This window comes from Aythya ferina, assembly GCF_964211825.1.
Source record: "Aythya ferina genome assembly, chromosome: 2".
NCBI classification, from domain to species: domain Eukaryota; kingdom Metazoa; phylum Chordata; class Aves; order Anseriformes; family Anatidae; genus Aythya; species Aythya ferina.
The window spans coordinates 19,714,243-19,739,914 of NC_140297.1; the positions used below are offsets into that span (position 1 = coordinate 19,714,243).

General features: G+C 37.3%; 1 protein-coding gene across 11 annotated transcripts in view; it reads right to left on the reverse strand.

Moving 5' to 3' along the window:
• MLLT10 (MLLT10 histone lysine methyltransferase DOT1L cofactor) overlaps positions 1–25,672 on the reverse strand; it is a 123,151-nt gene that overhangs the window by 19,368 nt on the left and 78,111 nt on the right. For all 11 annotated transcript variants that reach the window (XR_014690585.1, XM_084511937.1, XM_084511936.1 and 8 more), the window contains 3 exons: positions 19,658–19,836; positions 4,184–4,301; positions 2,756–2,828 (listed from right to left, as the gene is read on the reverse strand). Coding sequence is in view for 10 of the 11 variants with exons in the window: in XM_084511937.1 (XP_084368063.1) it covers positions 2,756–2,828; positions 4,184–4,301; positions 19,658–19,836 (370 nt within the window). In the remaining variant the exon portion in view is untranslated. The remainder of the gene's footprint in view (positions 1–2,755; positions 2,829–4,183; positions 4,302–19,657; positions 19,837–25,672) is intronic.

Below are 25,672 nucleotides of genomic sequence, written 5' to 3' on the forward strand. Positions count from 1 at the left end.
ATACAACTACAAAAACTCCCAACCCTTCCCTGGAAGCTTTTAGAGAGGGGGAAAAAAATCTAGACTTCTCTATCAACATTAGTCAATCAATCCTCTTAGAGATGATCATCTACTTCACCCCTTATATATGATCATTTCTGCACACTAGGTTTGAATCCTTATTCCAAACAGTATTTGATTTTCTTTTCCAGTCGTATTATAAATGTGCTGTATGCGAAGCTTTGATGCAACTGACATGGCAATCCCTTCTCTGTTTCGTGTTTCACATCTTGCTTACTTTCACAACTGTTTTTTGTTTGGGGTATACTATCCATACTCTTACAGTATTAATTTTAAGTAGTATCACAAGTGATCTGCATTTAGATATAGGCATATATATGTATAACAACGCAGGTATTACGAAACACGTTCTTAAATTTAAGGTGAAGCGTTGGGTGAAAAGAGTTTAAGCGCTACCTTGGGAAAAGCAGCAATTCCTTTACAAAATAAAAACTGCTCACATATCCCCTGTATATTTGTATTTCACACATATTTCATATTCTCTATATAACAATTTTAACCATGAGAGCTTAAATATCAAACTCTGATTACGTGGGGGTACAAAGATACAGCAATACGAAATTGAAATGACCACACAGCTCGTGAGTCACACGCATCTTCTGAGAAGGGAGCAATCAGCTGTCATCAACAGCAAACACTTCTTTCCTCGAATGTTTTTATTTTTAACAGCTATTTTGAAATCACTATTCTTTTGGAGAAGTGGTATTTATGAATCTCATAAGCTTCAAAGGGACGAATCATAACTTGTAGGAAAAATACTTATAATACATAGTGCAAGTAACATAGCAAAGTTTTCAGATAGCAGATTTTCAGAGTTAGCTTTTTATTCACCATAAACCATATTTTAACTATCCAAAGTTAATTATTTATTTAACTCAGGACAGTGAGGAATTACCTAAACAATTCAGAAGCGACTGCATGCTGTGTGCAACAGCAGCAGATCGCTAGGCGCTGGCTATGTTAAATAGCTAGAAACACACTGCAGACCAGCAGTAAAATTTCCTGGCTAGTAAACTTACACAGGTACGTTTTCTTTTTTTTTTTTTCATGGTAGATATTTCAGGCTGATTTTTTTCATCTTTCAACTTCAGAAATACAGTAGCGATTCCCCCCCCAGATTTAAGGTAGATCTGGATGGAAGTCTGCTCTGAGATGGCTTTTGAATCGTGTAGTTCTCCTTTACGATGCTAATGAAAATCAGCTGAAATCTAATTATATTATAAACACTGGACTACACATACCCTGAGCATACAGCCAATAAAAGTGTTTTAAATATGAGTTAAAAACATATTTAAGGAGTTTAGCTTTTGAAATTTTCTGTCTAGAGCCAGCCCAAATAACAACTCTGGCCACCTCGGATCATACGACACCCAGGCCTCTGCAAAACAACTGAATAAGCACTAAAACTTCTAATTACCACAACACATGTGCATACGAGGACTACTTAATGATTACATAATATCAAGGGTCTGGAATTTCCTAATTGTGGGGCATTTCCCTGTGCAAAAATCTCTAACCTACTTCTGCAGATATATATAGGCATGTTTCTTATTTATATAAGTCATTATATGGTAATATAAATACACATTTTTATACAAAGAACAGAGTCTAACCTAATTTGTAAATTCTCTATTTATTGCTTTAGAAGAAACATGCATTTGAAATCTTAAAAGCCAGTTCATGAATAGGTAACACCACTTAAGTATTATAATGGACATTCTCACCCAATTCAACAAGAAGTCTTTTGATTAATTAAGGAATCTAACACAAGATCAACAAGACATGTACATTAAATTACCTAATTTGAGATATTCATGATCAATTACTACAATGAACACAGGGTGTAACAATAAAATTCATTGTCACAACGCTGTATCTGTGTAACTACATTTTTTTAGCCATACTAAAATTATTTAAGATAAAATTCCTACGCTTAGTCCCTCGGTTAAAAAAAAAAAAATCTAATATCAATACATAAGCTAATCAACATAAGATCCAAAATGGAAAATGAAACCCTTAAAAACAAAAAGATGTACACTCTCTCTCTCTCTCTCTCTCTATATATATATATATATATAAATGGAAAATATTACTGAAGTATTTAATACGCAAATTTGAAATTTTAACAGTAAATATTTTAAATCAAAGTAATTTGATAGAATTCCAGCACCAGAACTCTTATATCAGCCTCCTGCAGTAGAGGTGAATTGCAGAACAAAAAGTGTTGTTTTTTCCCCTGCTAAGAATCCCCGCATATTTGACGTGGTGAGGGAAATTTGTTTCAAACTGTTTACTAATAGTTAATTTCTCAGACAGTCTTTTAACTGTGATCTTTGTAGTCTTCAAGTCTATGGGTTTTTGGACTTTTGCAAATTTGAATAAAATGTAATTACAATAATAAATCTGAGGAGGTAATTGTATTGTGAGGAGGTAGTATGTGTGGATTAAATGATAAATAAATCCCTTTAAAGCAAATCTCCGTTTCGTAAGGCCTTCCTTTGTAAACCTGATTTCAGCAATATAAAAGTAAATTTCAGACCATTTTCAGCTATCTGGACATGTTAGGGTTTTTGATATATATATTTATACATACAGGCTTTTAAAACGCTTACGTATTACTACTAAAAAGACAGTGAAGTTTCCAAATCTTAAAACATTTCCTCTGCCTGCACTCCCCAATGTAAATAACGCTTACCGTGGTGAGAGACTTCCTCTGGGCGAACCTCCTCTGCCAACGAGGCTGCGGCTATTATCTCCAAGATCTTGATCTGCAGTGTAAATATTTCACAGCTGATAAATCGCCTCTTCTTAGATAAGGGTTTTAAAGCTGATGTAGATATTTTTAAAATATCTTAAATCTTAACTTCGCTCCGCAGTTAGCGCTGAAGAGCGAATCCATAACTAGTTTAAGATTGCTGAACTGTAGCATGTAAGGTGTTGTCCTTACACATTTCTGAGGCTGTACCAGGCCATGGATTATGTTCCCTTCTTTCATTCCTTTCAGTTTTACAGCACAGAAGCGTGGTTTGCATTTGCAGTACCCTCCCCTCAGCCACTTTTAATTTCTACGGTGAAAGTAATGAATCACAGCTGTGGACAGCTAATCTGTATGCTTATCACAGCAAATCCTGATGCTCTGTATTTTTTTTTTTTTTTTTAACACTTTGCATCCCAAAACAACTCATAAAATACGTAACGCATTAAACTTACCACTACCGCCTAACAAGCACGTGTTATTCTGCAAATTTACTGAAAACTTTATGAAAGCGTGTAATTCACAAATTCCTATTTATAAGCAGAAGTATAGGAAAGTCCCTTGCTAAAAAGGTAGTAAAACAAACAAAAAAGGCCTCATTAAATATACAAAAACGTTTTGCTTGGAAGGACTCAAAAGGGTTATTTTCCCTATGGCCTCTCAATAAAATAACCCTATCTGCCCCCTTCAAGGTTGCCCTCCCCCTATTCTGAGTCAAGTGACCCCCGACCTCTCGGAGGGCAAAGACATGACTGATCCATTCTTGGTAAACTGCTAAACTCATTCCCTTCCCCCAAACAGGCATGACTACTACGACATGTCAACAAATCCGAACGGATGGAATGAAACAAAGCAAATCCAGTGGCTCATTAAAACTGGAGAGGAGAGCGAATGTTACCAAATGTCAATCGGTAAATATTCACAAGATTACTGAATGCTGCAGAAGTTCGCTAACGGATCTCTTTCACCCCAAGTTGTATGTAATGCAATTTCATGAATTATGCAAATAAAGGTTTAAACTATTCACGACAAAACCCAGAGCTGTGTTACTCTCGTTGCAAAGAGCTAAGAACTGAACACATCAATCACAGAAGTCACAGGAGACATTGTTGCATTCCTGCCTGCTGATGGCTCTGCTTAAACATTTACATTTCAGACAGTAAAAAAAAAAAAAAAAAAAAAGAAAAAAGAAAAAAAGAAAAAGAAAAAAGCGGTTCTGCACAACCAAGAATTTACTTCCAGCACGTGTAACTTTATACAGACATTTAATAACCAAATGCTGGGCAGAGTTCAAAAATAAACAATCTTTTTAAAAATACTGAAGTCCATAAAGTATCACCGTTTTTCCAGCACCACCGGGAAGCTTACCTGCTTGGCTGTTTTCAGTCTGAGCTATAAGTGTTGCCATGGCTGAATTGGGATTCAGCCTATTGCCATACATGTGGGATGGAGGCAGACTGAGAGAAGATCCAGGTAGTGTGTTTGCCTGCAAGAAACCAATTAAAACTTGAATCGCTGTTTGAAAATGGGGAGGAATACTGAATATATTTTTCAAGAAGTCTTCCTACTGCACAGTAATTTGTATATTTTTTTTTAACGTTAACTTTAAAAAAAAAAAATGGAATGCATTCAACAGAAAAATGTATTTTCCATATGTGAGTGCGGAAATAGAATTGCAGTATTTTCAAAACACATCCAGTATTAAAGTACAGCCTTTGGTATATATGTTCATTTTAAAAACTTCTAGTAAATGTTTATTGTAGCAAATATTACAAGACCTAAATTGCATTTTAAAACACCCACCACGGAACAGGGTGGGCAGACCCCCTTGCAATCCCCAAGTATGCACTCAGTGCTAGGACTTAGTGGCATGGCGACCATGTGGTTATCCTACTAATTATTTAATCTTATTAAACCATTTACAAAATAAGGGCAGGTAGACAACAGATGTCTCACAAATGCTCGGGTTCCTTACATCACAAGCCGGCTGTGGAGGTCAAAAGGTCCAACTTTCAGCTCTATAGTTTAACTACACCGAGCCATATTTCCTTTGCTCTGCTCCGTCATTAGTAAAACCTGCACACTATTTTGTTACTTCCTATTTTGATAGACTTCGGAAGCCTGGTGTTTTTTTGTTGTGTTTTGTTTTTATTTTCAAGAACGCAAACAGCCATTACAAGTATGTTTTCTATACAATAGGGGGCTCAACGAATCCCAGCTTTGCCCTGACCCCATATAAGGGACTGTATTTTTGGCCGCGGGCCAGCTCTACTTATTGAAGAGCTCCCAAAGTTTGTGTTCATTCATGTTGCTAACCACAATTCTGAAGGTCTCTGCTGGGACTTGTGCCAAACAAGCGAAAATGAACCCTTAAACAGATGAAGCTAAGGAGGCTGGCCAAAATCTTGCATAATCCAACGCAATAAAAATACCTTCCTCCTTGGCCGCTTATGCTTTTTCCCCTTTCGAAGAAAAGATTTGTGTCAAACGCTGAGTTTCAGAGACAAGCAATCAAAGAAAAGAAAAAAAAAAAAAAAAAAAGGCAGTGCTGCTTATTAAAAAGGCATTTTCCTACCTGACAAAAGGACTTATTTCAGAACAAACAAAAAAGATTGCAATATTCAGAGGGGGGGGATCCACAGATACACAACTGTGTGATCTTACATTTTAGAACGAACATTTTAAGAGCAAGTAAACAACCTTTACAAAGGAAACTTTTTTTTTGAGAAATGGAAAAAAAAAAAAGGTGAACAGTAAGGAACTCAATTTGTGGGACATTTTGACATGTCTAACTGCACACAAGAGACGAGGGAAACATACTGGTTATTACAGCAAAATATTACAGAGTATAAACTATGTCTCTGGAAAGAATCACACACTACCATTAAGTTTTGGCTTTCAGCCAACATATTAAACTTGATGAATGGACTTTTATGAATTCACACAACTGTTTTCAATGATGCTTTATTTACTATATACTGGTGAGAAATTGCGCTTGATACTTGCATTCTTCTACTGTCACGAAGTTCGGAAAAGCCACAAGTAATTACTTACAATGATGAGGCTTTTTTCACTTCTCATTTTAAAGGTATGTGCGAGATTGCTAGACACAGAACTGCAGTTTCACTTCAAATCTGGCTCTTTTTTTTTTAAAAAAAAAAAACAGAACTGCCTGTCTCCAGTAGAATTAATCTCAATTCATTTTAAGCCTTAAAATAACATGGGCATTTCCACCTACCTGGACACAACAGCTCCCAGTAATACAATACGTATTAGGACTGTGACACTGATGCAGAAGGCAAGAGTGCACAACTCCTGCTGTTTTCTTCAACATAAGCACACAGAGTGATTTCAAATCAACTACTATTGCTCATTAGTAAATTTTCCTTGTTTTCCTCTCCAAAAAAAAAAAAAAAAGCCTCTTTCGCTGAAGAAATCTTAGAGAACAACATGTTAAGATACAGCCATAATTTGCTTCCATATCTAAGAGACAAGGCTAGCAAATTAAAAATCTACACACTCTTATTAATATAAATAAATGGGTTGTGATTATGAATTCTAAAATAGCTTGCTAGTTCTTACACTACAAGCATAATGTTATTGGTGTCTAGTTTTAGCATATTTCTATAAAAGATTTTTCTTAATTCTAGTAACTTTACTGCTCATGTGTTACACAGAAGCTGCTGTATTGTTACTCTCCTCCTGTGTAGTTCACTGTAAGGCTGCTTAAAACTGTACAGTAACAACTATATATATTAATTCATGATGGCAGGGCAGCTTTAATCAGCAAGGAGAACAGACATTTATTTGACTGAAACATGCCCGAATAGCTTTAAGAACTTTCTAAAAAGTATCTCAGTATCTTGAAAGGAGTCGCTGAAGTCTGTTGAGTAACTATCACATCACAAAACAGAAGACATCAAAGGAATTAAACAATGTTTGCCAAGTGGGCTGATATAACAGATCAAAAGACTTAGCATGATTTAAACAATATCTAAGAACTTGATCTTTTTCACAAGTGGTGGTTCACCCTAAACTTAACCCCTGTTTATACTTTAAAATAATAGCCAAGGTGTCCCACAACACGCTGGAAGTACGGAAGTTGTGGTGACATCACGGGTCCCGTGCAGCTCTCCAAGCAGAAAGTCACGTTAGAAAAAAAATTGTTCAAGTAAGCTGGAGGTAAATAAAAAAAATGGAAATACTTTTTTAAATGGCAATGTAAAATGACAAGAATAACGATTTGTGAAGCTTTATTATGTATGTGACGACTTCATCTGACAGGAGAGTAGAGGAGGTGGAGGAGTACTACATTATTTAAAGGTGAAATAGGAGCTTCATGTTTCACTCACAGTTGAAACAAGCTGTAGCAAGCATTTATTAAAAATGCGCAATCATCCTGTCAATACATATTAAGGTCACAGGACTAAAACAAGCTCTAAAATCCAGAACTTTTAAAGGCATAGGAGTCTTTGTTCCAACCGAATCCATTTAAACAGTCAACACAACGCACGATCAAAATGGACGAACTAATAAAGAGGCTGCTAAGTAGGTATTTTGAAAAGGCTGCAAATTTTCTCCAAAAGATTTTTGCAGAAGGATTTAAGCCCATCAAGAGGTATATAATACACTGCTTTCATTTATGGCATGTTCAATAAATCAGTAAAGCAATAAGCAGCAGAACAGCACAGAAAGAAGATACGTTGTAATTCACAGAGTGCCCGACTGCAATAGGAATAAATGCCCAATATTTGATGGATGCCTAAAAACACTTCCTCTGCTGCAGGAAGGAGAGGGTATTCCTCTAATCAAAGGACTGCATTTCCAAGTTAGCTGGATTTAACTAGTACGTATCAATATCCTGTGGAATATTTTAAATACTTTTGTATTCCTCTAATGTTTACATGACTTCGAAATTGTATTTTAGTATTTAACACCGTGAATATGAAGTTTTGCATTAGCATTCTGGACATTTCTTTAATTTTCCAGGGAATACAATTGCCTTATGTAAAAAGTTAAATGTTTTTTAAGCCAAAAAGCAAAGGGGAGGGGGGAATGCATCAATGCTTAGGTTACACACAGTTGCATCAGGTCCCAAAAACTGGAGAACCCTGGAGTACACCAATTCCCCTGTTCCTTTCAAGTTCTATGCTATGAAATATTTTCTGATAACAGGCCTCATTTCTGTCTCAGCTCCACACCAGTAAGGTTTTAATACTCAGCGTGTGATGAGAGATGAAACCAAGTGTGAACAACTTTCAGGTCCCATGAGTAGGCTGACTGTTGAAGCTGTCAGGTTCAATTGCATCACTCCACATTATTCAATGCCCCAAACTGCACCCTAATTGTTAGGGGCTTAACATATTCAAAACCATTGTTTAGCCTAATGCTGAAATGCCTACAGTTGAGCTTCCAGAAAGAAAGGGGAGGGATTTAATTGTAGTTAAACCATTACTGAACTCTCCTCCTTTCACCATAGGACAACAAGGATGGCCTCCACAACCAATTCCGAGACAGCTTCTTAATCAGCTTCCATCCAATCAACATACCTTTGCCCTTCTGCTTTAAAACAGTCATTGCTAAATTGTAGTTTTGCATTATAGTACGATGAGGCTTTCAAATTCGTGACATCACTCAATTACCTACTCCAGCCAATACATATTGAACAAGAATAACTTGAAAGGACATTTTTATTTCCCATTTATAATAAAAACATATCATTGCTCTTGCACTGACTATACCCTTTTGATTTACATGCTTGGGGTCATAACATTTACTAATCATACTTTTTTTTTTTTTTTTTTTTAAAAAAACCACAGCATGATGCTGTGATAGAAAGCACAGAACAACCCACAATTCCTATTAACACAAGCTGAAGAGATCAAGAGCACAAGATATCACCAAAACCAAGCAAACTTCGACAAACTATACTGGTAACTACTTCTGAGAAGAGTATAAAATAATCAGTGCAGTTGAAATTGCAAGCTAAATATTTTAGGGTGTTCTGCTACACTTCGGGAAGATTACTAGTTACTAGTGCATGCAACTGATTGGCTTCACGAAAGATGGAAGGAAATTCAAGGTCTTGACCAAATATTAAGGTCAGCATGCTTTTTCTGTAAGTCACTTTGGACTAATGTATTTTGGTCAATGGCAAGTAACATTTATCTGAAAAATAACAGCAGAATTATAGCCTACATTGAAATAAGAAAGAGCTTAGATATTGAAACATATTCATGCTATATACATGATGCTAAATAAAAATTGATAATATACATACATACAAATCAGCTGCTTTTCTTGAGAAGTGGAAAGAGCTTGCCTATCAAGTGATACCTCTAAAAGCAACGTGGCCTTTTGTGTCTCCTAGCTTAATTTGGACAAAGAAAGGTGATTTTATCCCTAGATTTTTTTAAGCCAATCACACTGTGCAGAGCACGTAGAAGTTGGCTTTTCTTGGATATCCAAGGCAATGGAAGAATTGCCTTGCTATCAAGTCCTTTTTCAGTACCTTTGGTATCTTCTTTAACTTCATTTAAGAGATGTGGAGGGTTCCCCTCCACATCATTACTTGCCTTCTCTGATTTCTGTTAAGTCTTCATATGGGATGGCAAACACACCACCATAAGGGTTGTCAGACCACAGTTAACTGCAACAACAGACCAAAATTTCTAGGAGCCCCAAGAGAGAGTTCTGCTAAATCAACTGCTGCAATTCAACTCTTGCATCAACTCACCACAAATATGGAATATGCTTCAAAATCTTATCTAGACCTTGCTTCCATTGGAAAAAAAAAAATACCTGAAGGATTTCTGCTTTGCTTTGTGTTTTTTTTTTAAACCATCATATGACTTTTCAAAACGAACAGCACAAAAGAATAATTTTAAAATGCATCATGATAAATACCAGTGATTTATTTCAACTGAACCAATGCCTTCCTTTATACCTTTTGAATTTTTGTATTCGTTTCCTTATTTATTGGTTGAACATAACTTTTAAGCAAACTATCATACTGACCTCTTGACCAAAACAGCCTACAGAGTGATAACTGAAAGCAGAAACTGCACACAACTTTTTTCAGCTGATCTCCCCTCATTTGCCATCACGCATTCATCAACAATACGAATCAACCCCCAACATTTACTATGACCTGTTACTCATTCATTCCCCAAAAGGAATACTGGGATTGAAAAGATAACCCATCCCATACTGCCTCCATTACCATCAAGAACATTAAAGGCCTTGAAGTTTGGTGGGTTTTTGTTTTGTTTTTAACAAGTGCAATAAGGGTGCAATTTTCTGAAATTAATTGGACCATACACAAAAAGAATTCACTAACTGGCTAAAATAAAATAATTAATAGAAAAGCTTGATTAAGATGCTGGAAAAATTAAAAGGAAATCAGAAAATAGTTTTGTGATATCTTTGAATAAAAAGCAACTTTTCAATTAAAAAGCATTCAATTACAAATGTATAAATGACTATAATTAAAATCTGTTAGGAAAACTGTATATGTGACTTGTAAATCATCCTATGGATATATTATTCACATCATTATTACTTTTTATGTTACTAGCACAAATAAATACTTTGAACTTTTAACTGTGATGAAGACTCTTGCTTATGAGCAAGCAAATAATCAAATACTGTCTTTGAGAATCAATTGTTTTGATTAAATGTACAAATAAATCCTTCAATTAAATGAAATCATCTAACCTTCAAACAAGAGCACTCAAATATTTGCCAAGAAAGGCATGAATGAATGCAACTGGGAAACTCAGTGGGATTTGAAAGGCAAAATGAAAAATTAATGGCACACCTACAGAAACTAATTTATACCTCTGCCCACTGTACAACAAGGGCACATCAAGTCATTAAAAACCACATGGGTAGAAGGCCTCTCTTCCAATAATGGGAAAAAGCTATAACCTCAATGGTAGAACCAGTTTACTGGTCTCTTGTACATTAACTAAGCTGGATACTGTAAAATTTTAGGCCATCGCAAATTATTTAAGAATTAAACACTAAAAAATAGGCCTGAACAAAAATTTACTAGAAAGCTACCTCACTAAAAGTCAAACTTTTTTTCTCCCTCCTCCCTTCCCCTCCCCCCTTTTATTTCAAAAGGAGGTTTTACAACGATAAAACTCTGGGATCCCTCCACCTCCTGCACAAACTAAATGCCACCAGAGCTACCATTTCAACACAAATCCCCTTTACCTCAAGTTTGTTCCTCCATCCTTTCCATCCGCCTCTGTCTCCACAGCACTTAACCTGGACGCGCTCTACACAGACAACGGAAGCAGCATTCTGCCCACTAACCTGTTTTCCTTAAGAGCACCAACCTGTGCGTCAGGAATCCCAATTTCAGTTTCGTATTGACTAGCAGAGAGAACGACTCGATTAGGAAACCGACCCGCATACCCACAGGGTAATCTGTTTTCTTCACAAGTATCCCAAAGAAATCCCTCTTAGTGAGATACACTCATAATATGGTAAATAATGAATCTGAGAGAAGTAACTACCTTCAAGAATGTCTGTATTTTCAAAAATAGTAATAATAAATCAGCTCTTTATTCACACATCTTGACATTGCAAATTTCTAAATAAAGCTCAACAGTCTTTGCAGTTTAAGTGATGAAATGGACACCCATAGCAGCAGAATTGCTGCTGTGTAGAAACATTTGCAAGACACTCAACATTTTACACAAGGCCTGTAAGGACGCAGCCTCAGCAATGAACTTTGCAGCCTGTAACAAAGGATAGATGCTACATAAACTTGCAATCTATTTCAAGTCAAAGCTAAACAACTGGTCTCATCTAATATTTTTTTACAATCATCATTCTTCCCATTGCATGCGGACTAGAAAATTTCACATTTTTCACATTCACCACCATTACTATTGTCTCAGGCAGCTAAATTGAAGTAGTGCTACACTCAGTTCAACGAAGAGGTCAATGTGCCTCAGTTGCCTGGAGACTGATGGTTGCTACAGCAGCACCAGATAAGCCAAGCTAAATAAGCTTCAGCTCGAAGGCAGAAAACATTTATTGCTAGCCCGAAACGTTGATGCAGTTGTCTCAGCATGCAGTGCTGCGCAAGATCCTGCAACTGCCTCTCAGGCTACCTGGGTATTGCCTTCGCGTACACTCATGCAATCTAACTGAAGCAAGGGGAAAATAAAAAGTAAGGATTTTAATTGGGCTAAATACTAGATTACTTGCAACTATGATCCCTTTGTTCTTCTAGTTGGGTCACATGTTAGAAGGAATTTTCCCTCTGGCTGTAAATTCTTCCTCCTTGCTACTCTCCTCCACCCCCACCCCAAAAATCCCCAGTCAGATCGAATGAAAGGAAAATTGGATTTTTACCCATTTTGCCTAGAAGTAACAAAGAATTAAAACAGCTTTTAAGTGACAGACAAAATTGAGATGACAAAATCTTTACCAGCATCCTTCTTTTTTACGTTTTTTGTTTCTCTGTGTCTCTTAAATTTAAGTGGCTGTGACACAAACATGGTTTAGTGGTTTGGGAAGAAAAATCACTGTTTTGCATTGAAAACTTACACCACAATACCAAACCCCTTTCTGTCTGAAGCACACTGAGGGATGCGTTTAGAACACTTCCCAAATCTACCAGCATTGGCAGCTTCCTCTGGCAGAGCTCCAAGGATGAGCAGCGCACTTTTTTAAGAACGATTTCTTTTTGTTGAATGTGCTGCTGCTGCTTTTCCCTTTTTCCTTAAGTTTAGGGATAAAGAGAACAGAATAATCTCCACATCCAAACACTCCGTGATACATGTTGATATTTTACCTTTGACCCCACAGCTAGGAGCCTCTTCTGAGAGATCTTATCACCAAGAGGTGTTTTGATAGTCACATAAAATATGTTAAGTGGTTTCCATGTATCCACCACGTCTATTTATTAGAGAATTACAGTATCACTGTAAGGATATGATTTCCTTTATCTGGAAGCATGCTGCTTAAAACCACGCAGTATCATAATTGCGAGATGATTTATTATTCTATTTTTAATTACCACTCAAATTTAAAGCAAATCATCTTAAGAAAGAATTTAAAAAAACAGAAACCAGAACAAAGTGCTCATCTGCAAGAAAGATCATATATTTGATTTACTATCAAAGAAAGGAAAACCCTGGTATGACCTGATGTCATGATCACCAGAGGTAATATATTTTGGAAAAATTTGAGAAAAAATAACGTATTACCATAAGCACTATCAATGCTTATATAAATGACTGATTCCTAGGGGTTAAGAGGTTTCATTATAAGGCATAACTGTTATACAATATAAAGGACCCAGCCAAGTCACTAGGCTTGGCTGTACAGATTTCTGCTCTTTAACTGCACTCTGGACATCATAACATCTATTCAAGCATTCAACATCTGTTATTTCTGTATTAGGAAACAGACTTCAGAAATTGACCTGAAGAAATATAAAAACAACATAAGGGTCTTCCCAAGTTATGGAAATTATCCTTGATTGCACAGCTAAATTTACCATAATTAGGATAAATTCTTTTGCACAGCAAGGAAGGGTTATTCTATTTAAATAAGTCTGTTGAGATGATTTTAACACCTCTAGTTCTAAGTCTTAAGATGTTCTGACCCAAAGCCGTCCACATGTGCATTATACTAAATCCTTAACTTCAGCCATCACACGTGGTTGTGATGTGTACCTTTGGGACTGAAGCAGGATGCCCACTTAAGCAACCAACCATCTAGTGCAGGTTACTTGAAGTCCGAGATTATCACGTCTGTCATGTCACAGCATCCTACAACTGAGGACAGTTTGTCCTTTTTCATGTTTTTTTTTTTTTTTTTTTTTTCCTACCCCCTGAAGAAAAGCTCATTAAAGCACTGACAGCTAACAAGACCTACCATTTTCTAGAGCACCCACAGAAAGGATGGCCCAGAAACTTCATTTAAACAGACTTACATTTTTACCTGCCCAGCTCTAGCACACATCAGTTATCCTGAAACTTTCTTCCCTTCCTCACATTTACTTCAAGCTGAACATTAAAAAAATAAACAGGGAAGAATAGGAAAGAGGGTATGTTTCTCTGAAGAAGACTGGGATACAGAAATGGGTGGAGGAGCATCTTCATTGGCCATACTGAATTTGAGAATATAATATCCATCATTTGTTGTTACAATTGGAAACTCAGTAGCACTATCAATCAGGTACATTATGCTTTCCTACAAAAATGCCAAATCTGCCTTCTGAAGACTTGCCCACTAAAAGTGCTTTTTCAGTAAGGACTACTTGTTGAAGCTGTATTTTTGTAATCATCATTTCAGCTACAGAGAACGTTCCACCCCTATTTTGGAAGGCATCGTTAGCATTGCTCTCGAAGTCACTCCTAACCTCTGCTGGCTGGCACAAGAATTAAGAACAGCATTGCTTTTTGCCAGTTATTGTGTTGTGTTTTTTTTTCTTTTGAAAGAAAAAAAAGAAAAAGGAGGAGAAGGTTGCCTTGAGAATATGCCAAATGATGAGCTGTGACAGAAGAAAAAATACTAAAATAGGAAAATACAAAAACAGTGTAAACTAATGGTGTAGAGAAAGAGCAGGGGGCTACACAGATCCAAAACTAGGGACTAGAGTAATTCAGAAAGTGAGAAAATAAAAACCACAGGACAGCAACATCTGAAACATCAGTTGCCATACATTCAGCATCTGAAAAGATCTTAGGATTCCTGAGCTTTCACATTCCTCTATTGTTAACAAATAACTCCAAACCTATTGAAAAAATTAAGCCTTATCTCTCTCTAAAGGCTGGATCACACAAAAGAGGATAACCACCACTATATGAATGCTAAAGAAAACCCTGCTGTTTTCCTACTGCTCCTAAGGGGAGCAAAGCCAAACAGACTTCAGGGATAATGGAAGTGATTAAAGCAAACTTATTTCACTTAGAATTGCAACTGAGTAGCAGCACCTACCTTCCCAATTATCACATCTCCACCACCGAGGCAGTAGTTTATTACACTGTGTTGAAGTGGACCTCTCACACCACCACAATTAAATCCTGGATTAAAGTCACGAACAGCAGCTATTCAGTCTCCCTGTCCCTTTGCAAGTCACAAGGACTGCTGTTACAGATGCTGCTTCTTCCCTCTATTAGCTGCTTCTGTGGTCAAGGAAACACGCTGCACAAACTAAGAGATGGATACTTAGGGAGAAAACAACATAGAAACCATGGAGGAAGAAAAAGCTTGAGAAAAGAAAGAATCTACTAGCAACATTTTTCTCTCTGTCCTAAGAAACACAAAGCAACCCTTTGGATTGTATCTGTGAGACAGGTTAGTGTCAGGGATGTGCAATACTGCTTCAAACTGCCCCGTGGTTCTGTTTCTTACAACCACTAGAACCTTAGATACCGCCACATGGGAGGCAAAATAAATCCAAAGTTGCAACTTGAGCACAGTTTCCAAAATGAAATTCTGAAAATAATTTCTGCATAAACCGTGATTACTATAACCTAAAGATCATTCATTACTGACTCATACAATACCAGCACCAAAGAGCAGATTAGCTACAAATCTAGAAAATAAAAGGTTCTATTGTAAAGAAACCACTACATGTATATTCTACTTGCACTAAAAATATTATTAATGATTTTTTATTAAAAGAATGAAGTCTGAGAAATTAACCAATGACTAGAGAAAACCCAGTCAAAAACCTTTACTTCTATTTCTGCAGTCTGATGCTGTATTCTGCATGCACAGAGAGCCCAGAAACAAACGGGCATGGAGCACTACTTGGGTAGTTTCACTCATTTAGGGAACCAAAAGGAATAGACAGCTCGACCAATCTCAATCTTAACCAAAGCAGCAACCATCTCCTTCACTACAGAACAGGTAATTTACTAAAACTAATTTAAAATAAAAAAACTATTCTATTATTCTAATGACCAGCATTTCCTGACAAGCAGAAAACAAACACTGATGGACAATACCAAAAGATGCTGAGGCACCTAGGTCACTACTTTCGTTATAAACACGTATTAGTCACTAAGAATAGCTTATCAGAAAGTGCAATATAGCAGGCTGTTGCAGAACAGCGTAACCACCAGCTTTGATACAATCAAGTATGAAACACAAGGAAATCTTCAAATAAAAGCTGAGAACAGAACCTTGTGTTGGTCCAAACTGTGAGTTGGCTTAACAAGGAAAAATTAAGACAATATTCAAACCAAAAATGCAAGAAAGTGATTTTTCTTAACAAAGCACACATTAATTTTCATGAAAAAGTTAAAGACATACTTCTCAGAGAAGATGTCTTTTGCTTATGCTCTTGCAATTGTTAAATGCATTGTCATGCTAATAAAGTCCTACTTAATTACACTGTGTAATCTATCAGTCATATATGTATATATATACACACACATATATATATATGTGCATTTCCAGCTAGTGGACCACTGATTCCCAGCTGGTGAGAAACACCAGCAGTTAAATTCAGTTATGGCACAGCATGGAACACAAGCTAATCATCTCTTCTGAATTTATTACATTGGAATAAAAATCATGGGTGGGATGAAGACAGAAAGTGAGATAGATACCTAAGAAAAGGCGATTACAAACAGGCCAGTCTTAAAAACAAACAAAAAGCACTGGGGGAGCCATCCCATCCTACCAGTCAAGAGAATCAAAGAATTAAAAACCAGAATTCCAGGATTCAAAAAAAAAAAAAAAAAAAAAAAATTAAGCTTTAAAATTAGTGTTGTTTAGTTGCTGGAGGAAAAAGCAGTACTGGGGGGTGTACTACTTTTTTGGGTTTTCATCACTTCAGTTTTATATGGACACAGCAGTTATTCAACAATACAGGCAGGGTAGTATTGCTTTCAAGTTTTCCTAATGCTACAAGTAAAATTTTCTGTATTAGATGTCTACCACAGCCTCCTTGTCAAAACAGTTCAGCCAATTTTGAGACTCAATCTATGGAAGTAGATTTTTCCCTAAGACGTTCTCTTTGGAATTTCCTAACACCCCAAAATTTAAAAAAAAAAAAAAAGGATACAAAATACATCAAGATTTGTCAATTTATGATCTCTCCAAAATCATAATTTATAGTTGCCTAATAGAAAAAGAAAACTTAAATGAAGTCTTAGAGGAGTGTGATTTAACTGCATATATTTGAGGCTACTCCCATTTTTAGTATTATTCCAACTGCACATCAGTCATGCTGACCGAACAGCTCAGCAATCAAATTTTGAGCATAGTTACTTTCTTAAATAATAGTTCAAATAAACCCAACCTTTTAAACCATTACCTTTTACCTTCTATAGGGGCACAAGCTTACCTTAACTAGTAATCATTGTAGGTACGCCTAGCATCTTGGCTGATTTTCTTTTAATTAGAGCACTACACAAAAAACACATTAGCACACCATTATTTGAAGACTTTCATGGTCAAGAGGTGGGTAAACACTGATAATACACCCACAAGAGCCCAGTCAGCTGATGCAGCATTCTTATGAAACCTCGCAGAACTAAGTAGGTAAACCCTCACCCTTGAAGCATATTCATTCATGTCCACAGCTGCATGGTGAAACGGTTCTCTTGACTTAGGAACAACTGCATGGTAAAATAGGTTCTCTTGACCGAGTCTGTTCAAATACCAGTAAGAACCTCATGAACTAAAATTCCCAGAGTCCAGGAAAAACAAAGTTACAGGTGGTCATCATGACTTAGCATGAAACAAAGACACTTTCACAGCATAGACAACTGCCTTTTTTTTTTTTTTTTTTTTAAATCATCACACAATCATTATCACAGAATTGTTTGTGTTGGAAGGGACCTTAAGGATCACCCAGTTCCAACCCCCTGCCATGGTCAGGGACACCTCCCACCAGCCCAGGTTGCCCAAAGCCCCATCCAGCCTGGCCTTCAACACCTCCAGGGATGGGGCAGCCACAGCTTCTCTGGGCAGCCTGGGCCAGGGCCTCACCACCTTCATCATAAAAAAATTTCTTCCTAATATCTCATCTAATCTCTTTTCTCTTCAAGCCATTCCCCCTTGTCCTATCACCACACCCCCGACCAAGAGTCCCTCCCCAGCTTTCCTGTAGGCCCCCTTTAGGTACTGGCAGGCCACTGTAAGGTCTCCTTGGGGCCTTCTCCTCTCCAGGCTGAACAACCCCAGCTCCCTCAGCCTCTCTTTATGGCAGAGGTATTCTAGATTTAGGTTTGCGAGTCCTAAAAGTTGGGAAACAGCATATGGGTTCTGTCCCATTGCTTTTTTAATCCATTTATCCTCCGGAGTTTAACAAACAGAAAGCAACTGTGTACAGCTCTTGCTTATTTACCTATTCCATGTTAATTCTGATTTTACATTCCTTTGGCTTATTCAATCACAGAGACTCCTTTTCAGGCCAGGAGTCCTACACCATTTACTCATTCCTTATAAAGTTGCTGGTCCTTGCCATTGTTTGCTCTTTTACCTCTTTCAAGTCTACTGTATCTGTTTTGAATAGAAACTGTTTTCCTTCTAACACCAATTTCATTTGCCCTCTTACCATATTGTCAACACAGGCTGGTGAGGTCATTCAGCAGTTTTGAGTTTGAATTGACCTCACGACAGCTCAATGCTACATTAGCTCTTCCCAAAAGCACCATGTTTTTTTTGTGTGTTTGTTTAATTTATTTCCTTAAAATGGTTTTTATCAATTTCTGTGGAGATGTCACCCAGTTTGGGGTGAAACTAGACAGCTGTTTCCAACGTTATGATACAGAAATCAGACACAAGCACATTAGGATAACACAAGGCTTATTTGTTTTGGAAATGAATCCAGAAGAATTACTTTAAAGTATGTACTACCTGCTACCAGCGTCATTTGATATTGAAATGCATTCTACACTTGTCTACATACAGTACTTCCGCTATACAGCTATTACACACACAAGTTTCAGGTTTATATACACTATTTTAAGTCTATAGAACTGTAGTTTCTCTAAGTTAAAAACTGATGACTTGTATGCACACACCAGAAGATACATTTGATATATTAGTTGTAAAACAGATTCCCAATAAAAAACAAAATACAAGTAACACAAAGTACAAGAACCATTATGCCCAATACAGTATTCCTTCATACTCACTAACCACGTTGGCTCTCTACAGATATAGCTTCATACTCCATGGCCTTCCCAAATGTAATCTTGTCCAATTTAAATTCACACAAAATACTACCATCAAGATAATTGTTCCATTTCATTACTTTGACCATGTCGTACTTCCTTCTGCACTCTTCCTCCCTTACCCCTTCAGCAAGCACAACCTACGTACCTTTATTTGTATGACCTTGAATACGAAACTATGATATGTCTGTCAACTTCCATTTGATATCAAGATGCCAACCTTGGCCTCCTCTTTGCCAAGGCTAGCATTAGTTGTCCATTTTTCAATTCTCCCACATAAATCCATTCATCCTTTAATTGATACCACCATATTTTATTTACATGAAACATTCAAAAACTTTACCTGATTTCCTCTTTTAAATCCCTTCTCAAAACACTGTTCTGATAACAGACATTGTCTGGAGCACTGACGAACTGTAACCAGCATTTAGGGTTACATGATATAATCATTATTATTACATACTTCCACGGTCTTTTTTTTTTTTTTTTTTTTTAATCTATGTATTCTACAGATACAGAAATATGTAATATTGTGGGGAAACTCTAGCCACTATGACATTTTCACAACAAATACGTTTATTAACCTGTTTCCCAAATAAATGATGTCTTCTCGTAACACTGAAAATAAGCGGGTCAATAACATTGTTTGCTAACTTAAACTCTTGTGATAGTTTACCTGAGTTGCAGCAACAACAGTAGTTATAGAAGGCGCAGTTGAAGGTGACAGAGCTCCCACTTGCTGCAAGTGGCCTGAAGCCTGCTGAGGTAAATGAGAACTGGAAACGGGAGTGCTAGATCCTGAGCCAGATACTGCATTTGGAAATGATACTGCTACATCATTGCTGCTAAAAATACCTGAAAAAAATTACAAAAATGATTACATGCATCTCTCTCTTCCCCCTCCCCATTTTCTAGTAACCATGTAAATATGCAGTAGAAAATTAATCAAAGCAAACAAGATTATTTTAGACATAATGCAGAAAGTTCCTGTGTTGAATTTCTAACCGCGCTGATTGAGAAAAGTGCTCTTGTCATTTGACATTCTACAACTCAGGGAACACAGACTGACTCAGGTCTAAGTTCTACTAAAACGTGATAGATCAAGTATTTATGTGCATTACAAACTATGCTCAAATATTAAGAGTAGCAGTATTTTGGGTTAAAATACCTGCCTTCAACTGAATCTGCTATCCAAGCATACTGTTTCAGAGAATTATTGTAAAAGCTAAAGTAGATAAAGAATGAAGTATTGGGCTGTATAACAGAACATACAAGATACAACTGGAAAAATACTTTTTGACTTTAAGGTAACATGTTTCTGAACAACATACATTTGTTTAAAATTGTAATTTTGGCAACTACGGATTTCTTGTACATTTTGAGGAAAAAGTGACAGCAAGTCTGAGGATAAGGTTCTCAGATTTGCTGGTAGAACTGGTGGCATTTCATTTATCCACAAACTAAAGCTGTTTGTGATCAAAGAATGCTTGACTAATATTTCTGCTAGAGCAGCCAACAAGTAAGTGACTGAACACATTAACATTAGTCAGACTCGCGTGTTAGCGATTTAAACGGGAAGAGTTCACACCCCTCTGTGAAGCCATTACTTCTGTTCATCTACATGCAGGGTAACGTTCATTACATAGGATGGGGAAAAAGCCCTACTGACCAGAAGCCCAGGACGAGAAGTAGTACCTGTCTATGAAACTGTTAGGCTCCACGTGCATTAGAAAAGTGAGCTGTCAGCTGGCCAAGGAATATCAAGCATGGTAGCACTGAACTGCAGTTAGAGGAAGAGTGCCACAGGGAGCAAACAGAAGTAGAATGAACATGGTTAGATCAAAAAAAGCAACAGAACTGAAATGCCAGTTAGAAGGCAAAGGGTGGAGCTAGTTTGTCACTTGTACAAATAATGATTTGAAGAAGGCAGCAACAGGAAGATATGCAATATCGAAATACCATGTGCCACCCAGCATTCCTTCTGAGCCCAGGCAAGGGAAATCACCCAAAACCACCCAGAATATGCAAACAGTGATGCATCTTCAATTCCCTGCCTGTGTTAACAGTCAAGAAAAACTGAAGAGAAAGCCAGCCAGACCCAACAGAGAAAGGAGATGAAAAAAGCCAAAGACTCATTCTGACAACACTTTTTCCCCTGCCTATATGCTAGGTTAGGCACTTGCAATCTCCTCCCCAGTCTCTTCATCATAGCACAATTCCATACTTGCTTTGCTTCTACTGAGCTTCTGTTCTTCTCTCCTTCCATTTAGCACACCTTCTATGGTCATCTCATCCCCTCCCCTTTATTTCATCAGCATCCCAAAAATCTATAATTATGGCATTGCAAGCAGTTAGGATCCTTAAACCGTTCACATTATTGGGACCTGTCTCCAATTCCATCTGCCTTATCTAACTCAGAGTAAATTTTGTGGATTCTGCTCTAGATTTTTCCTACACGCTACCGAAATGCACATGGTTAACAAACAGCCTTGCTATTGAGTCTATTCTTAAATGCAATATTAGAAACCACAGAAGCTAAAGTATGATATAGGTCCTCAAAAAAAAGTATGTTTTAAATCAGATTTGAAATTAATAAAAAGGAGATTTTTGTGTCCCTGTCCCCTCCCACCCCCTAGCATTTTAGTTGTGTACTTAAAACAATAAAAGCCACAACATTTCTTGAGAATGATGAGACTCAGAACTATCTGGCTCTGAGTTTTAATGGTAAAAAATAAAGAAATATCATAACACTTCTAAAAAGTCACAAGAGCTAGTCACCACAAACACTACTGCTCTCATAAAATGTCAACAATCAAGAGTGGAAAAAAAATTTTGTTAAAGTCAAAAATTTTTGTGAAAGTTAAAAAAAAGATTGTCAGGAAGATAAAACAACTCCACAATTTAAAGCATTATATTTTAAAATTTTCCTTCGTTTTCAGATCCTTACATATTTAATGACTGCAGAACTTCTGCTGCTTCTATTTCAATTGTAAGGTTTATTCTTCCTCTTTACAATAAAATTGTGGAAAACAAGCAGTAAGTTATAAAAATCACAGGTATAAAACTACTTCAGAAGACAGACAAGTAATAAACTAATTTGCTGGTGGAATGAGGTAGGCTTTTTTTTTTTCCTTTATTACTGTTGTAGTTTTTTGTTTGTTTTGGTCTGTTTGTTTTTAAACACTGTTTGTTGCTGTTGCAAAATACAAGAAAACATGACCTATCCAAATACTCTGCTTGGGCTACATACTTCCATGTAGCATGTAACCATGTAACTTTACTTAACACATCAAGTCCGTGCACTTTCTGGAATTAATCATACAACCAAGACTTCATGCAAGCACTCAAGAGCTCTATGTGTAACATACAAATAAATCCTTGATTTTCACATCATTTCAAAAATACCTGTATAAAAATTACATGCTCATCATATCGGAAAGTCAAGAAAGTACGTATTTAAAATGTCTAAAGTATATCAAATTGTCCTTTTGTTTTCTGAGAGGAGATAAATCGTTCTCAGAATCAGCAAGAAGTAAGAACTGAACACAGCACTACATACCAAAGTTGTGCCACACAAACCAATCTCCTTCAAGTCCTTCCCGTATGATTGAAAAGTTAAACAACAAGAACTTGTGCTAAATAGTACTGCAGGTGGACACAGGGCTGCCAGGGTGAAGTCTGACTGCACCTAACACCGCTAAGACACGCGAAACGTCATTTCAGGTCTTGAGAGATAAGAGGCATGCATAGCCTGCACTGCTGGAGTCAAATGCTTACCAGAAGGGCAACTGGAGAGAAAAAAAAAAAAAAAAAAAAAAGCTTATCTGGACAAGAAATAACTGCCTGCTTAGCAAAGAAGCGCGTTAGTATAGAGCAGGGAACACACCGATTATACAGACTTAAGAACAGCGATAACTAGCTGTGCAGCGACATACACAGCAACATATAAGTGGCACACAGAGCAACTGAAATGGTTTCATTAAAAGTCTCCCAAACTAAGTATTCCCACGAGCTGAAGAATCAACAAAAGAGCTGAACTTCTCGCTTTCAACACTGGTGCGCCTCACAGTTGACATCAATACACTAAGCTACGCAACAATCCCTGCAGTTGCAGTTGGGCTAGAAGGGAACTTCAGCAATCATCCAACTCAGCTATTCTATTCTATTCATCCGGAGCATCTACCACAGGTTGCTGCCTCTCATATTTTGCCAAAGCTTAAGAAATAACGATCTAGTCAATGAGTTTTTTTTTTTAAATGTAAACTTGCACAGGACCACAGAACCTAAGATTTGCCTTCCCACTTGGGGGGAAGAAGAGGGAGGGAAAAAAAAAAAAAAAAATCAGTCTTGAAGTGAAGCCCACATAAATCGAAGTTTTAAGAACAAGGAGCTTCTTGAGAAAAAAAAATAACTATATACACATTCCCAGCACCTCCACTTCCTGTGACGATTGCCAGGAAATCCACCCTAAAACCACAACAATTTTCTATACAGAGCAAAATGAAAAAGTGCCTTTTAATGCAGTCGGCTGTTGATAAGCAACCAGCTGGTTTAGTGTTGTTTTGGTTGTTTTGTTTTGTTTTTAAACAAGAACATGTTCTACTCTAATGGAATGTTAACTGAAGAAAACTATGCCACAACTCATTATTTTGCCATATAGACAAAATATAAGCTCAAGTGAATCTAATGCTAAGCACAAACAAATAAATAAATACCAGGTTATTGCGCCCAGTAGCAGCTGCACAAGGAAAAGCACAAGCAGGGGGTATGTACAAGGTAAGACCTCCCTCAAATACACCCCCAGCCTCCAGAAATCTATGACTTACAGGTTTTGAGCTTCAGGCATGGCCTTTGTACTTAATAGCCTTGGATCTGCTTCCAACTTTGCCCCTGTGGATTTCCTGCAAGCCTTTCTGAACCGATGTAGATTTCCACAGCACGCCCTAGGACAAAGCTGTGGGGCTTTTTTTGTGGGGCTGCGCTTGGGCGGAGGCCCGGCGCATGACAGGACATGGCGCTATCAGTTCCTGTGACAGCGGCAGCCATTTTGGCAGGACGATTCTTAGATGAGAAAGAGGTCGATACTGATGGCGGAGTTGCAAGATCCTAAGGTAATTTGGGAGGAAGGGGGATCCCAGCACAGAAAGGGGTTTGTGAGGAATGGGGAGAACCTGTGTGTCACAACAGAAAGCCTGGAGAAGCACGCCGGTTGGTATACTAGTTACAATCATCTTTGCAGAGAAAGTTTGGAAACCTTCCAGAAATTCCAAGGTCATTTCTCCTTTTTCTTCTAAGAACAGGTTAGAGGAAAATATGTCGCTCTAAACTGTGCTTCCAGCAGGTACCATATACACCTCTGGGACACGTCCAACAAACATCAGTGCCAAGTCACGAAGCGCATCATTCCTGCCTTGTCCCACCGCAGCACTCAAAACCATTAGCTGAAAGGATTCTCCTAAGTTTTCAGTCCCTGTAACTTTGCCTTCTCACTTCCAGCTTGTTTCTTACCATGCAGACTGCTCCCTCATACTTGTACTAGAGGCGTACAGTCTTCTCACCACCGTGACTGCTCATATGGACTGGGATACCAAGGTTTATCCCATCATGCTGATCCTATGGCAGATTTTCATTGCACCCTTACAATGCTTCCAAAAATATAATTCATAGCCAAGCTGAAAGTAACTTAGGAACAATGTCTTAGTCCAAAGTTGGCACCACTGATACCTATACTGCTGTTTATAAGCTTGCTCCAAGTGCTATCTAGGTCTATTCAATATATTATATTACAGCATCACATACTAAAAGGAAGTACAAAAGGCTGAGATGATAATGTGACTACTGATTTAAGGGAACTGTTGGTCTTGCTTTTATTCTTCTACAGAAACATCTGTAATAGGGAAATAGGACCCACTGTTGTCCTCAACAGCATAACTACATGCTTAATTTTACAGGAGAAAAGCCTGCATATCTTAATTTTCTTTCCCTATTGACTTCCGTGCTATCATAACTATGCTAAAAATCACCCTGATGAAAGCATCAGTAGAGATCACTGTGAAGAAAAGTTTCCTAATTCGTTACTTGCTTTATAACTGTGAGCCTTCAGAAGTTCTGACTTCACAGACTGTATCTTTGAGATGCTTTGTAACAGCCTCCGTAAGGTTTACATCTATAAATAATGTAGCTTTATAAAATAAGACACGTTAAGAGTTACATACTTATTCTAGAATGATTAAATAAGTTCTGAAGATCTCTTGTAGAAGATCAGTAAGATCCAGAACTACGTGGTCAGATCTGAGATACGCACAATATGTTCAAAAGTACAGGAAAAACCCAAAGGTCCAATATGTAAAAGCAGGGAAAGATCTTTCCAAGAGGAAGTTAGACAGATATGGAAGAGTAACTGATAAATAAAGACTATGGCTTCTACAAATTCACTTCTGTCTTGATGATCCAAGACATACACATTTAAGTAGCTGTAATATGACTTACACTAAAAATAAAACCATATTAGGCTCATTAAACAAGTATTCCCAAGTAGGAACATAACGTGTGATAAGCCAAAACATTAAGTTCTCACTGGAAATTTTAAAAACTTCAGATCTCAGAAAACCTACCATTACTTCAAATCAGTCTGACAGCATTCTATCTCAGTGCTGAAATGAGGAGTCATTGGAAGCACTATGTTCTGTTA